Raw genomic sequence first — 16,709 nt, forward strand, 5'->3', positions numbered from 1 at the left:
CCCACAGACGGGTAAAACAACTACATCATTAATGCATTTTAATTCATTCATTACTCCATCCACTCATGAAAGCACACGACTGAATGAAGCACATCAGAGGGGACTTAGAAGTGGGTATACCGAATGCTGACTGAAAAATAAATACTCTGTATAACCTTTACTACACCACTGTTTGCCATGGAATTGTAGATTCTCAAACTCCCATTTTTCTTCTATTTCCATGTCAAGAATTAACTTTCATCTCAACCTTTAAAAAGGTCCCGTGTGCAGGATTTAGTGGCATCTAGTAGTGTAGTTGCAGACTGCAAATCCCTCGCTGTGTTTGGTTGGACAGTGACCTGTGGTATCTATGAATATTATATTCCATATCTGCCAATAGATCCTCCTAAACATTACATATTGGATATTTAAGGCAACATGGAAAATGGGTCATTAAAGTGCTTAGAAAGATGGACATTTTAATAATTTCATGACAACTGAGCAAACGATCATGTGATATGACTGAAATCTCCAGAACAACTACTAAATGGACTTTGTGGTGAGCTTGTTTTGTAAATATGTTTTTTTCAAGACACAAAAAGGCAGCCTTTTCAGAGATGGACATTAACTCATTAACTCAGTGATGTATGTGTTTTTTTAGAGTAGCAGAGTGCTAATAACTGATATGCCCATTCTCCTAATGGAAGCGATGATAGCTTTTGGTTCAGTCAATAAAATATTCTAGTCTTGTCGACATTGGATGCTCAGGGTCACGGGCAGCTGAAAAGGCTTCATATTTCTTTCACGGGAGAGTTGAGGCTGCGTTGCCTTGGCAACTCGGTTAGTAGTTGGTAGTGGAGGACCCTAATCTAGACTTAAATAACTTGTTTTCCATTATTTCAGACAGACGTGTGTCAGAGAAAGTAAATATTTCACCATTCAAACTCTACTGTGAATAAGAGAAGCCTCAGGAAGAAGTTGTGGCGTTGTCACTGGAGAACAAATTATTCTTTAATTGCAGGAAAACAAAAGCGAGAGCTGGCTTGTAATGGTACCCAGGGGCTGGATAATGAGACAAAAAACAATTGGTAGAGACACTGAAAGCATCATTTCAATGCACAGCTTAAACAAATGGTACTCCTTAAGATTACTATGGCGACAGTCGATCCCTCAGACACCCCTGAAGCAGTCTTAGCAGAGAATCATTTTAAAATAAAAACAAGACAGATCAGATTTATGCTCAGTGTGAAACTGTAGAAATTAAAATGCTGCAAAGCTTTTGTCCTCCATAAGACCTTTTTTTTATGGCTGGAGGAGCTCCAAATCCAGGGTGGAGAATTCTGCAACAACCAGAGCTTGAGAAAAAAACACTGATGCTGCATGAAAATAAATGGGTTTCACTTAAAATACCATTGTTAACAACAATATTTAGCTTATGTTTTATATTTTTCATCGTTTAACGTCATCTGTGGTTCAGCCTAAGGAACGATGACACTGTCTAATTCATTTGTTCGGAAACAAAAATTAACCGTTTTTTTTTTTTTTTAAGTTCTTTAACGTCTTCTTCTCATAATCAGCGCAAGTTCATGTGTCACATGACAACAAGACGAAAAATGAAAAAGCTGAGTTTTAAAAACCCATAGAAAACCCACGTCCTAAATTAAGTCTCTTAACAAATGATTTCTTTCCAGGATGAGAAAGAGATGTCATTATGTTTTTAACTTCTTTTCCAAGGGTGAGGAGCCTGACTCGCCCTCCTCTGATCCCACATGAGTCCGCTTCAGAGCGATCTGTGCCAGGCCTTTTTCTCTCTGTGGCCTTGTGTCTTCAGGTGTGACGGCAGACTCTTCCTCTGATTCTGAGGAGACAAGGAGGTTCTCACTCACGTAAGGTGCTACAGTCCGGTGCTGCCCGTTCACTCCAAGGCTACGTCGGCTTTGCAAGTTACTGTCTAAAGCCCCTGAGCTGCTACAGGCCTCTCCGCTATCAGAGCTGTCTAAAGCCGGCTCTGAAGTAGCCCTTTGTCCAGTCCTGCGTCCAACCAATGATTGCGGAGATGCAGCTGGATGTCTTTCTAGTTCAGTCCTGTCACTCCCTTCCTCATTCTCTTGGCTCTCGGGGGACATTACTGGGCTCAGACACACAAAGTCAGAAGGGCTCAGACATTTTTCCTCATCTCTGGCGCCACCAGTAAGGGGCTTGATTTGGAGAGATTTTTGTTCCTCTCCTGATGTGGAGGAAGAGAGGTCCTCGATTGATATAGATGGGTAACTGCAGGAGTCGATGGCTGAAAACAGAGCCTGTACAGACTCGGGTCGATCCTCAGCTCTGGAGACTACATGCATGCGTCGCCGCCTCATGACGTTGCGCCGCCTCACTGCACTACGCCGCTCCTCGTCGTCACTGCTGGAGCTGGAAGTGGATGTTGAAGAGCTGGAGGCTTCGGCGGGAAGTGAAGGAGAGGAGGTGGGGCTGGACAGCGTGGAGTTGTCCCTGGGGCTTGGGGAACGAGGCCGGGGCATGGGGTCCAGCCAAAACTCACTCGAGTCAGAGTCCTCATTCACAAGGAAGCCTGACTGATGTCGCTGATGCCTGCCCCGTCTCCTGGGCTGCCCCTCCACCTCCGCTTCGGCTTGCTCTTCCCCTCCTGAAGCATCCGGTCCAGCCAGAGAGGAGGACGACGAGTTGTCAGAGTCACTTTGGTGACCAGCAGTCGAGACAGCGACGGGAGCCACTGGTGTGGCCCGCGTGGTGCGGCGCCCTCGGGCATGGAGCTGCATGATAGCCTCCTCGCTAAGGTCGCTGTCAGAGTCGGAACTCCAGCCTTCGATCTCTCGACGCACCAAAGAGTCGAAGAAAGCCATCATGCGTGGATCCTCCTGGATGGACTGGCTGACGTAGTCGTGGGACAGACCACTGCCGCTGTTGAGCACCAGGCTGATGTACTCTTCATGGGTGTAGAGGCTGCGTGACTTGTCCTCCACACGGCCCTCCAGGTCACCTAAACTTTCGGGCTGCTGGTAGGGACTCCAGACCTGAGACAGACGGAGAAAGAGAGGGGAGGAATGGCGGAAGGAGAAGTGGGGGAAGGAATGAAGTTACAAGAAAAGGGTGGAAAAGGGAGATGATTGAGAAAGAAAGGATTTAAAGTTAAACAGATTGGATAGCAGGATGAAAAATGGATGTAGAAAAAGTGAGGAGCAAAAAGGGAGAGCGGAGAGGTCAGTTTGAAAGATTCCTCGTTATTCATAGCCTGCTATTACAGAACACCTGGACCTGTATCACCTTTCGCTCTGTACAGCAAAATGTACAAAACAGAGAGCTTATGTTACTGTACTGACAAAAAAAGAATCTGAATCTTTCTTCCCCTTGTGCAATGGTCTTTGTGAATTGTTTCTCATTCCACTAAATGGATTTTTAGACTGTTTGGAAAGGGCTTAACCCAATTAAAATAATCTGAGTAAGAAACCACATTTTCTTGTTACCTTAACTTGATAAAAATTCTCAGTCAGAGGAGGAACTCTCGACATGCAGTCACAAAACCAAATGTCATTCAGGCACTATTCAAATTATTATTGTTTTTAAGTCAAAGCTATCGAATTAAAACTTCATAAAAGCTTAGAATATGTATAAGTGATAACCTTTAAGTTTAATACGATTCTATCTAGGAATGAATTGTAATAACAATTGTGGTATCAAGGTGCAAAGATAAGGAAATATGCACTGTTAGATTATACCCTACTACAGTAATACAAAAAGGATTTTATAATTCAATAAAGAAAATGTAAGATAAAAGTAATAAAGGAATCTTTTTTAGTGATAATTTGTCTTCAATCTCATTTTGCGAAAAAACTAATAATAAAATCGTATTATGATATGTGTCAAATGGTGAGTTGGGTGTATCGTTACATCACAAATGCTATCCAAAGCCGTGGTAGAGATAACTGTAACCATGGTTTTAGGTTTTACTTATTACACAAGTAAAACAGAAGACCAGATGAAGGAGTGGACAGCTCACTGATATGAGTAAAGGATAACAAAACAGCATGTGCTCGGTTTCTATGAGCACACGCAAAATAACTGACTGATGATGCTTAACAGACTCAGTCAAAAATCAGCAAGACATTGAGCCAACTTCAAATGCTGGCTGGTTTATTCATGGGGTCAGCTCCAGGACAATACAGTGACTCAGAAAGCTTGCACTGACTAAGACAATAAAAATAAGATAATACAAAAACGCAGCTGCTGCGTGCTATGATTGTTAGTCCAACAGCAGAAAAAAAATCTTATTGTTGTGGGGTTTTTTTTGGTTTTTTTTTTTTAACAGTGAACCCTTCAAACAAGTCAACAGTATAGAACAAACAGCTCGCCACATGAATTCTATCAGGGGTCAATTTCTATGTTTTTTTAACCACAAAATAAAACTGATGTTTCAGCCCAATCCAGCTTGAGCTACAGCAGACACCTATCAATAATTTTAATGATACGCTTATGAAGCCTTTGCTATTTTATCCAGGCTGCCTTCGATTGCTAATACGTTTGAAAGCCTGGCAGTGTAGTGCAGTCATAGTCTGGGTCTGGTTTCAGAAATACTGTATGTGTGGAACCATTCATATCTTCCCATGACCCAGTTTTTTAATGCTGCCCTATGTCATTTGTTACAGACGACAGTCAATGATAGGGGGAAATCCATCTTTTTTCACTCCCCACTCCCCACTCCACAAAGGGAAGTCGGAGCTTAGTCGGTTACTGCGTGGTGTCATTGGAGATCAATGTCTCACTTAAGGGCACGTCTACTGTCTGAACATCTGAGGGCAGACTCAAATTTAGTCTGTCCACTTACAGAACAATTTCTCCAAACACAGCCTGATGCTGCAGCAGATAGAACATTTACCTCTTTGTCATTCAGGCCTCAATCCGGTCTCTAAAAAAAGACTTTCTTTTGTAAAAAAAAATACAGCAATGATATTACTTTACTAACCTTGATGACCTTTTCTACACCGGAAGAGCAGATCATGTAGGTGTGAGGGTTGAAGCGAACCTGGTTCACAATGGAGCGGTGACCCTTCAGGACCATGAAAGCCCCGTTTACCACACGACCAGGGCCTCCTTGAAAGAACATGAATGCAGGTTTGTTTAATGTGATAACAGCAGACCAATATATAGGCTCAGAGTCACAGAAATACAAGTCAGCCATGATTATTTGACCTGCTTCTGAATATTCCAAGATAGAAAATACAGACCGTGAAATATGGCAGTCATAACAGCAGTAATGTAATCCTCATAATATGCCATTAGTCTGACACATAGGTCCAGTGCACATATTTTTAGTGTGAGTAACTCCAGGGAAAATAAAAATCCATAAATGTGTCAGGTGGCGCTACAGAGCTACAAACGACCACATTCTTGGATTGTTGCATTTTTGGGATTTTCTTCTCAGAGTTGAGGCGTGTTCACAGTAAGCCTATGTGGAGCAGTTATTTCAGACTTTTTCAGCGTTTACATTTGTTTTTTAGTTAGTCTGGATGAAAAAGTTGGTGCAGTTTGATACAAGTAAGACCTTTACCTGAACTGAGACTATAAAACGGAAGATTATATAATGAGATCTGATAGTTCTCATGCCAGGAAAGTATACTGTGACCAAATGAACTGAGGGCAAACCACAGTCTGGGCTGATGCTCATTGGCAAGGAGTGTAGAAACGTCCATCATTTTCTCTGGGGTTGAAACTTACAGCGACTAGAATCAGGTTTGTTTTGTCTACCCTGACGCCACTGAAATCTTTAACCTTGCAGGATGACAATTCATCAAAACATTGTCCCTAAAACTATTTGTAAGTTGTGGTACATTTGTACTACATGCCCTGATTTCCCAATGAACAGTATGAACTTAAACTTAAAACCCAAAAGAAAACAAAAGTATTGAGCAGAGTAGACAGAAGATAATTAACATCCTCACCATGGGAACCAAATGATTGAATTATTCTCCTCCTTTTGTCATGTGGTAATGCAAAAATCAAGTTAAATCATGGCCTACGCATCAACATAGATCAAATATGCAGTTGGTGCAGACAGATCCAATAACTCACCTGCTTCTGGGTCCTTTGGGATTTTCCACATGTAGAGGTTGAAGTCATCTGATCCAGACAAGATGTACTGAGGGGGAAAACAAAGGGAGATTTAAGTCTGCTCCATTTTGTATGACAAAACTTTCCATTTGACCTTAAGGGACAGGAAAACCCTGTACAGACAAACCCTGGGGGGTCAATATATGGCACAAAACCACCAGATCTTATCGCAGGGCTTCGTCTCATAATGTGGATCAAACACGCTCTTGACATGACATGACAGCCTGACCCTAACACAGCTCCAGCTCCTCGTCTGACTTTGTAAACAGATGGTTCCACTTAAACCTGTCGCTTAAGGTAAGTTTTGACAGAGCCGAAGTGGGGGGTGCGCTTCTTATACATACAGTATGTCTTAAAGCAACATGTAGAGAAAGTAGGTCTTTGCACTGACTGTAAAGGGTTGTTATTTCCTTCATTAACACTCTTGGTTGTTCAATCTGATGATTGACAATTCATTAAACCCTTCCTCTGACTAGTGATTGTCCAATCATAGCTTAGCAACCGTAACTAGGCACAGAAAGCCTGTCGAGTTTTGGGTTTCTTCACATGCCAAGGTGTTGTGCCTAATTCACGACTAGCACATCCACTGTGTTATATTTCCCCAATGTGTGGAGACTAGTCCGGAAGTTTAGATTAATGTCACTAGATCTGTCCTGCTCCTCATTGGACTTTAATCCACATCTTAAAAACCTTTTCTTGTGTAACGTAACATGGCAGTTTTGAACCTATTACAGTATTGTTAATTAATGTTTGCAACTGTAGGTTGAGAATGTGCTCATAATAGGCATTTACTGTAACTTAGTCATAATGTTGTGATTAGCAAGCTGTCTAAAGTAATGTAAAAGTATATTGTGGGCAGTGAATGTATGATGAGCTATGTGACAGGCCTCCACTGTAGCTGTGATTAGACTATGAACATGGACAGTGGCGGACTAGGGGCAAAAAAAGTAGTGCAGAAAGTTGTGATGCATTTATGGTGAAACAAACCCTGGTTAAGAATACATTTCTTTGTGACTTAAATGACTACAACACCTATATTATAAAAACACAGGAAGGACAAGGAACTATTGACTGTTTAACCATGTGGGTTCTGCAAAGGCCAACACAATTTCTAGCACATGAGGCAGTCTATATGGCACAGCACTGCATTTTCTACATTTTAAGGGTGCCCTGGAGGATACTTTATCTTGCTGGCTATGACCAGAGCAATGGGTGTGCCCATTAGAGCTGTGGTTGCAGCCAGTGCCTATGGCTACCGCCGGAGCTCGGCTGTCCTCCCTAATTTACTAGCATTTGATGTGGAGGTTGGTTATACACATACAAATATTTAGGTGCACAATGTGAACAGAATGTTTTCCTTCTTGAAAATACTTTCCTTCATACTTTCCTCCTCTATTCTCTTCTTCTTTCTTTTAGCACATTTCTGTTTAATTGGAATGTCTTTCAAGCCTTATTTTACCATCTGGAGGCTCATTTTTTGCTAAATTATTTGCATTTGTTTTTAGGCATCATCTTGTGCTGCCGGAGTTCTGACATTCTGTCAAGTTGTGAATTATTTTTGTGCCGTTATATCTGCCAAGGATTTAAACAAATGTCTTCAATTTCCTTCTTCAGCTGGTCTCTGGGGGTATATTTCTCTTTTAACTTTAAGCATTTTCAGAGACTTGCTGAAGAATGTTTCCAGAAAATGAAGGCTTGCAATCATGTAGGCTGGTCTATACATTTTCACTGTTCTGGTCACAAAGTGTAGTCTATGTCTCCATCAAAAAGAAACCTACATAAAATGCTCTACGGTGATAAAAAGCATTATGCCTTAAACACTTAGACTGTTAGTCATGACCCTGTAGCTCCAGGGGACATGAACACACTCTGAACTGAACACCTGTGTGCTCCACCTCAGGTTCCCAGAGGACACGTCAAGTAGGAATGTCACACCCATAACTCCCTCCCTCTTTCTTTTCCATCAGTTTTGTGTGGTAAGTAACCACTCTGCACCTCTGCTTTCACACCACTATGAGAAAATCCTCTGTGGTTCTGGTCTATATGAGGAAGTTTCTGAGAATTAGAGCGCTGTGAGAACAATGGAGGAAATCATCTGGTCCAACGTCTATTACGTCCTTCACATGTCACATCACATTTTATGGTTTCTTTGGTCACCTCTTCTCTTTTCCTCTAAACTGTGCAGTTTTATTAGAATTGACATCCAGTATCTATAAATTTTTGCGCCGTTAGAGTTGACCTTTTCTCCAGTTTTGTCCTGAAACCTAAAGTGTGACTCCCAGTGGCTCTCACAACCCTCCACAATAAAACTGTAGATAGCATCTCTCTCCCATAAGTGCACACACAGTAGGGAGTGGGTGATATGAATAAAACATTGCCTACAGTGGTCCAATAAAACCAGAAAGGAATAACTACCATGATATAGACCGTAAAAAAAACTGTGGTTGATACATTTATGTTGTATAATAATAATAATTTATATCATGTGATAGTATGTACTGTATGGTCATATTGATAAACTCAACAAGGCACTTGAGTTGGTTTTTCTGGCCCCTAGTGAAAATTGTCTTATTGCAGCTATAAGTGTATTACAATTAAAAAGTCATTATTAAATCCAATAATCAAGAGCAGGCAATTATATTAAAAAGTAACTTAACACCAGGATGAAAATCAGGGGTTTGCTGTGATCTTTGATTAAGAGCTTTGAGTCTGTTGTACCACTGACGGGGTGTGGTTGGATGTGGTCAGAAATGTGCTGCTGTTACATCTGTAATCACACGTACAGTCACTATACTGATACACCCTGGACTACACTTCTACATCACTGCAACAAGAGGTAAACCACAGGCAGTTAGCAAAAACAAGATTTTCAAAAAGGTGTTACATTGCTCGTTGAGCACAGTCAAACTTTCATTATTGTATACCCCTCAGTACACACATTAATATGTTGGACTTTTTATTATCATCAAATCCAACCTAGGACTGAACAGGTGCAAACTTTTAATTATTTTCCATTGCGATACACAAAAATGTCATGTGCATGCATATGAATATACTTTTTATTTTTTTAAGTAAGATTTATATATATATATGTAAATAGTTATTCCAATACCGATACCAGTATTGGAAATTCCTCCAATAATGGCTAAAATACGGTTTCGGTTAGCAGCGAGTACACGTGTCTGTACACCGATCAGATACCACACGATTTATTAACCCTAAAACGAGACCCTGCAGTATAACAGTCGCCATTTTTTCTTCCAGGGTAGCAAAGTCATGACCCACACTACTCTGACTCCAACTCTGACAAAGGGTTTAACCTGAGCCAGGCCATACAACGATATCAATCATACAGGCTTAGTAATATATGCTTGTTAAAAAAATGACTGGACTGGTACTGGACTGGCCGATGTGCGAAGTTCAGGTTTATGAATTGGTATCGGGAAGGAAAAAATGGTATCAGATCTTCTCTGTATGTAATCCTTAGAAAATGTGATTACTACATATAGGAGCCACTGACCCAATATGGTCTTACTCCTCAAAAACCCTATTTAAAAGCAATTCAGATCCAGTTTCTCTGTCCAACTTGGCAGCAGGTGGGCTGATTCACACCAGCAACCTTCTTGTACAGTCCTGACCTGACTCTGTAACCTTTAAACTATCTCCTTCACTCACGTAGAGAGGGATCATTTTTAAGCTTTCATGAGCTCTGCTGACACCCGAGGATAATGTTAACATAATAAACATGACTGCAGGGTGATGTCATGTCTGAGGAGGACCAACGGGAGGACCATTGGCTGAGTACAGCGGCTTCTGGTGTTCCTCCAAAACTTAAAGTCCCAATTTCACAGACGGAACTAATATATTCTTCTATTTTTATTCTTTCTATTGATCCCACATGTTCCTAACATTCTCCTTACATTTCATTTTAAGTAACCACACAGTCATACGAAACAATCTCCCCACTGTTTCACATCATTTCTATTTTCTGGTTATTCTTGTTGTATCGGGAGCTAAATCTCAAATATAATATGTGCTAGACGTTTCTTTAAGGCTGCATATGTACATGAAACTGAATATTATTAGACATCCTGTATAATATTTCATACATAGACTGTATTTGCCTGTATGTAAGGGGAAGGGGTGCATGCCTTGTTTTTCTTTTTGCTGTTCTGATGTGATTTAGTACAACCCTATAACTTATAAATGTGTCACTACATTATTAACCAAGTTTCTGTCATATTAACTTATTAATGATAGAAGCAGTAGTTATAGTTCAGGATGATCAGATGACCAACCTGATCTTTGTCCCCAGCAAAGCAGCAGCTCTTCATGGTGCAGGAGTTGAAGTAGCCCTGGTTGTCAAACTGGAAGCTGGGCAGGCGGGAGTGCAGTTCGTAGAGGACGGGGGGCAGGCGGCGCCGCAGTGCCAGCAGCTGGGTACCGGTGCTGTTGAAACGAACACTCATGGCGCTCTGAAGGGACATGCTGCCTCCATACCGCAGCAATGAGCTGAGAGAAGAGAAGGAAAGAACATAGTAGAGTCTTGAGCCCGAAGTGACTAAAATAATTGTTGAGTTTGTTAATATATTGATATAATAAGGATATAAAAAGGAGTGAGAATTGAATTATTATGATGAGTCTGCTTTTTATTCATGGAATTATTGATTTCATTTCTGAATCACATGCCATAGGAGAACAGAGAGTGATGATGTGACATTTCAAAATGTTCTTAAAGGAAGCAGTGGGATGTTTATCTTGTGGACAGAAACTGAAAACTTGAATATTATAGGGGGATGTTGACAATTTGTCAACACCAGATGATGTTGCAATTTTTTATTATTTACAACAGCAAAAGAGAATTGCTGAATATTTAAGTCAAAGCCTGACTAGTTTTCTAGCAAAACAAAATAATAAGTGTGATCACAAAAACAAAAATGAAAAAGGCATAACATCATCAGAAGATAAACTGTAATATGTCAGCAGCTTATTAGAAGATTAAAGAGACTTGTCAATATTGAATTATAATTAAAAAAAACAGGTATTTCATTAAATAAACTTCAACTGGAAGCTGTTTTTAAGCTTAACAGTAAATTGAGGAAATCTCTAAGAAGTGAGTGTAAACATACCCACACTGCAGAGAGGCAGAGCCAACATTGGAGGACGTTAATGACTCAGTGCTTACTTTTATTGGAAGTGCCGTCATTTGTGTATTAATAACTGAAACCTAACCTGAGTATGTATAAACACACGCTCAGCAGCACAATTCAGTGTTTTCACAGAGTCATTTTAGTGGGATAAACATTTGGTTTTTGCAGCGAGGGGTTCTGCAGTTGGCAGACTGATAGTGGTGATTAGTTGAACAGTAAGACAACAGCGCCACCTAGTGGACAAACATGCATCACAAGAGCAGAGGACGATGTTTTACTTTAAACCCATTCTGTTGATACAAACAACTCGTACACTATTACAAAATGACCAAAATTAATAATGACATGTTTGAAATGAACAATAAAATATACAGTATAATGGATAAAATAAAATATATAATTAGCAATGTACATTTTTTGCCTCTTTACAAACTTAGGATATTTTCAGCGGCATAAATTGACTTCAGCTCACATTATTTTAACCTATTTTACTTCTTTAAATGCTTTTAGTGTTTTAATAACTCAAATGATTTTTGTTATTAGTTTTTTATTAACTCTACTATGGTTTATTTTCCCCCTTAGAAACAATAAAGTTTCACCCTATTTTAAAAAGTGGGTCATGAAAAAACGTCTAACCTGCGTGGCTTGCGGATGTCCCATAATCCAACTCCCTCCTTGGAGTTGGCTGTGGCGATCAGCCTGGGCTCCACAGGGTTAAACATCACACTGTGGAAGGCTGAGGGGTAGCTAGCCAGGCAGAACGGCTCTACAGGAAGAGATGAGATTTTAATGAATTACAGTTACATCATTATTAACACTTCTGTGGCTGTTTTTGAGTCACTCAAGCAGCGACTAAAGTTTTTAGCTGATTAGCAGATATAAGCATGCAAACACACTTAATTAAAACGACAAACATGGTCAACATGATACCTGCTTAACATCAGCATGTGTCATTGTGAGCATGTTAGCACGCTGAAACTAGCATTTAGCTCAAAGCACCGATGTGCCAAAGTACAGTCTAACAGAGCTGCTAACAAGAGTCTTACTCTACTATTCTATACTTATTCTGGTCAGATTATTGCCACAAAAATGAGTTTTATGTGGAGCACATTTGATATGATCCAGTTACACTCCTCTGAAATACCAGGAGAGGGCAGTCAACTCAGCAGTCCGGCCCCAAACACTGACATCACTGTTGTTGCACATTGTCAATAAACAATTTAATCAAAATGTTTCCCAGCCCAGCAGGTGTCATTTACTTATGTTGATGCATTATACTACAATGTAACTAATAATACAACCCCACTTGTATTTAGACAGAAGGCTTGGTTAACAAAGGAATGCATTTGTGTGCAAACTTTCATCCTTTCAAACTGGGGCTTCAGCGCTTTAACAGACCGACATAAAAAGCCCGCTGGCAGACATGGAATAGATTACTGCTAAATGTATTATTAGGCCAACTTGGTCACAAGGAAGGCTTCTAAAATAGAAGGATGTGTACGTCATGCAAGATGATCCACTGCATTTTTAAAGTTATCAACAAGTCTCACTATGTCCCATCATGAAGTACTAAACAAGCTTTTCAGTTCAACAGGGACACTTAAAATACGCTGTGTGACTGCTTATGAACAGCTTCTTATTTACAACCACAAAGAGATAACATAAAAGAGGACATGCTTTAGAGACAAGCTTTGTTTGTGTATTTTTATTATCATTAAGACGATTGTAGAGCTTCGTTTTAATGTAATAAAGCTACCTTCAGACACTGATCCGGTGTTTTTTACCAGACTGATTATAAATCTTAAACTTATTTATTGATCTTCCAGCACAAGATATTTGGGAAGCTGGAAACACATGCATTCCATTTTCTCTTCTTAATCCATTGTTAGCCTCCCACAAGAGCAGTATATATTTTCAGGTTATGAGAAATCCTATCTTAGATGTTGGTGAGTTATCTAACTTGTTCATCATTTGGAAAGTTCTTTAATTTTACATCCCTTACGGCCCTTTCAAGCAGAAACGTTAAAGTCCCCCTGTGAGTAAACAATAAAACAACAAAATAAGGTGGAAGTAGAATTAAAATGGTGAAATAAGAAATGACCTACAGAAATAGAAATATACCCTCCACAGTTACACTGTCACTCTGTGGGAAACACTGTTAAGCTCTAAGCTGCTCCAAGTAACCAATAAAAGGCTGTTATGGTTTCAGTTGTATTATCAACTTAATATACAATGTTGTAAAGAATAGTGAATAATAAGTAAGGCTACAGTATAAATATAAGGCTTTTAAATAGACCCAGTGATCGGTATCAGCCGACACTGCTTCGTTTGTTTTCATAAATTCTGGTCTTTTTAATAAGGCAGAAACAGTAGATGCCCTTTTAAGGATTTTAATGTGGAAATTATGCTTTTACTGTGGAAAAAACATATCAGACACACGTTATTGTTCCAAGCAGACTACTTAAGATTCCATAATACATGTCTGGATGGGATCTTTAAACTTGGCATCACAATTGGCATTATAATAAAGTTATTATTACCATCAACCAATGAGCTTTCACAGAACATTCACGCCTCCTTCACTTACCTGCATTTGGCGGCTCGCGGGTGTCCCAGATAAGAACGCGTCCGTCGTCAGATGAGCTGGCAAACACGTTGTCATTGACCGGACTGACAGACAAGCTGTACACGGCATCAATATGCAGGAACACGTTCAGAGTTTCTCTTCTGTAGAAACAACAATCACACAAATGTTAATCGCTTTGTTCGTTTAAACACAAGTACATTCGCCAGAAGTTTAATCACAAGAAAGCTTTTTATAATTGCTGTGAGTACATCAAACTGTTTCTACAGTAAGCAGCATTATATGTGATGTTTCACCCACCTCTCCACATCATGAAGAATCACCTGTTCATCATTTCCTGAAACAGCAAACAAACAAACTTTCAATCACAATTTGAAGGAATTAAAGTTCAAAGATATAAATGCTCTTATCTTCAACCTCAGAGTTAATATGCAAAACTAGCCAGGCCTCCAGGGTTGTTTTAAATGGTGTGTGGTTAGTTATCTATCAAGTAACAAATAAATATTTATACAGCATCATCAATATATAATCCTCCTGACTAATTTGCATGGCGGCTTGACAGTAGTCAGTAAGCAGCATTCAGCACATGCCTCCAGAACAACATAAATCATTAAATTTTCTATCGATAATTTGTACCAAAAAAGGAAGTAACTACAACATCTCTCCAACCACTTAACACACAGAAAAGAATCCATTAAACATTTGTCTATTAGATTATTTTGCTTTCTGATTATGTAAAAACAAAGATAAAGCTACTTTCAGTCTTATTTTCATGCATATATGTATATTTTGTATATTTATTTCAACACCTGCAGGGTCTCTAATGTCAGTTTTGTTGACTGCTGCATCCTCTAGTGCGTCAAAGTTTTCTCATTTAATCAGATCTATCTTATACCTACACGCCTCAGAGTGACAAGCCACAAACAAAAGCCACACAGATGTAGTTTTTCTTACCACCAGAGAAGACTTTCTTGTTTGTACTGTCAAAGGCCAGGCAGAAGATGTTGGACAGGTGCTCGCCCTTCAGTTTCACAGGCTTGGACCGAGCGTGGATGGCTTTCTCCATGTTCCACAGGAGCACCCGGCGGTCATCTCCTCCTGAAGACAGGACAAAGACGGATTAACACCACCAACTAACAAAAATGCACAGAATAGACTAAAGCAGCGGTTTCCAAACTTTTCCACTTAAGACACTTTAAAATGAAGCAATTCACAGTCACAACAGTTCACCAAAACACCTTCTCAGATCGGTTCATTTTAATACATTTTTAGAGGCCTGAAGAGTTAAAGCTCTTCTGGAATTCACAACAAAGGTAAGCTAATGGTAAGTTGGTTAATCAAGACAGTTTTCCAGCAGCTATTTTGATGTCGTTGTTCCAGCTTCTCCAATGTGATAATGTGCTTTGGGGTTTCTTCAGGGAATATCCACGAGTTTAAAGATTACTGGTTAGAGAAAACAATACATTAGAAGACGTCACCGTAGACCGCGATGGATGGATTTACATAATTCATGAACATTTCCCTGAATACATGATAACGGATTAATCAGTTACCATTTAATCTTCGTTGTTTAGTTGCAGCCTTACACAATATAGTCTGTAAATAAGGTATTTTGCAGGTGGCTTTCAATACACCTATACAAGAGCAACATTAAAACACCACTGTGTGATGCATATGGTGCAAAATCTAGATCAGGAGGTCGTTTCAATAGTCTACCAGAGTTAATAACTGTACTCAAATGGACAGGGACAGTGAAGTGGACAGTTCCTGAGGAGCATCTGGATAGTTTTAACCTACGTGGTCAGGTGAAGTCATGCTCATATTGTGGACTTTAAGTTAAATGCAGGTTTTACTGTGCAAAGTAAACATTCAGCAGACCAGAAAAGGGCAAAGCCTCAGGCTGTCACACTAGGCCAGGTGATGGTTTTTAATCCTCTCTGGACACAAATACCTTTGTGTTTTCAGGTGGAAGCCATGATTAGACTCGTCAGAGATTTAAAAAAAAAAAAAGTGCACTTCAGCTGCCACAGTGATGAGCTTATGGGCTGACATATGGGACCGGTGCGAGGCTGCTGCTGCTGCTGCTCTCTGTTTGGCTATCTACTTAGCTTAGCACGCTAGGCTACCTCAGCTAGCCCCGGGGCGGGTTTCAGCTGACTGCCTGGCTAGTTAGCGCTAGCATGCTAACACATTTAAAAACAGCCTCAGCCGAAAGGGAGAAAAAAAAAAAAAAAAAAAAAAAGGGGGACATTTTGTCAACTTACCAGACACGAAGCCAAGTCTCCCCGTTGTTGGAGAACTCGATGGCGTTGACACAGCCGAAGTTGTCCGAGCATGTCCTTCTTTGTAGAGGCTGGTGCAGCCTGCAGCCCTGCGTCTCTGAATTCCTCCTTCATGAGCGGCTGCCCGGTCAGCCCTCTGCGGGACAGAAAAGCCACTGAGGAGCGCATACCGCAGCCCTTCAGCTCCTTCATTTTCTACCCATGCGATAAAAAGCCACGAATAAAACAAACACGGCCACCCCCTTTCCACTCCTGCTTTTGACTTTTTTTGTGTTCACGCGCTGCAGCCCGACATCTGTTCGGGGTTTGCCTCGGCAGCAGAAGTGGCACACCACGGGTGTTCCTGCTCTGCTTGGGTCTACATTATGGGTGGATACCCCCGCTTTGCTTTGCTGCATGTCGACGTTGTTTTTGTACCTCCTCTGTCTTCTCGGGTAGTCCCAGCAGCAGCTTCCTGCTCCGGTGGAGGATCTCTCCTCTTCTCTTTCTCTCTCTCTCTTTCTCTCTCCTCTCTCTCTCTCTCTCTCTCTCTCTTCCTCTCTTCTCTCTCTCTCTCCTCCCCTCCCTGTCTTCACTCCCAGCAATCAC

At 40.5% G+C, this 16,709-nt stretch overlaps 1 protein-coding gene across 1 annotated transcript; it reads right to left on the reverse strand.

Annotated features, from left to right (window-relative positions):
* Positions 1–960: 960 nt before the first annotated feature.
* Positions 961–14,957, reverse strand: dcaf5 (ddb1 and cul4 associated factor 5). The gene is made up of 8 exons (XM_035673482.1): positions 14,794–14,957; positions 14,140–14,176; positions 13,843–13,982; positions 11,892–12,021; positions 10,404–10,617; positions 6,067–6,133; positions 4,961–5,088; positions 961–3,014 (listed from the first exon to the last, which is right to left on the reverse strand). Exons 1-8 carry the CDS (start codon positions 14,903–14,905, stop codon positions 1,689–1,691), a joined length of 2,154 nt encoding a protein of 717 aa, XP_035529375.1. The 5' UTR covers positions 14,906–14,957; the 3' UTR covers positions 961–1,688.
* Between the last annotated feature and the right edge of the window lie 1,752 nt (positions 14,958–16,709).

The sequence above is a fragment of the Morone saxatilis genome, unplaced genomic scaffold (assembly GCF_004916995.1).
Source record: "Morone saxatilis isolate NCDOM2014 unplaced genomic scaffold, NCSU_SB_2.0 Contig3, whole genome shotgun sequence".
Classification (NCBI taxonomy): domain Eukaryota; kingdom Metazoa; phylum Chordata; class Actinopteri; family Moronidae; genus Morone; species Morone saxatilis.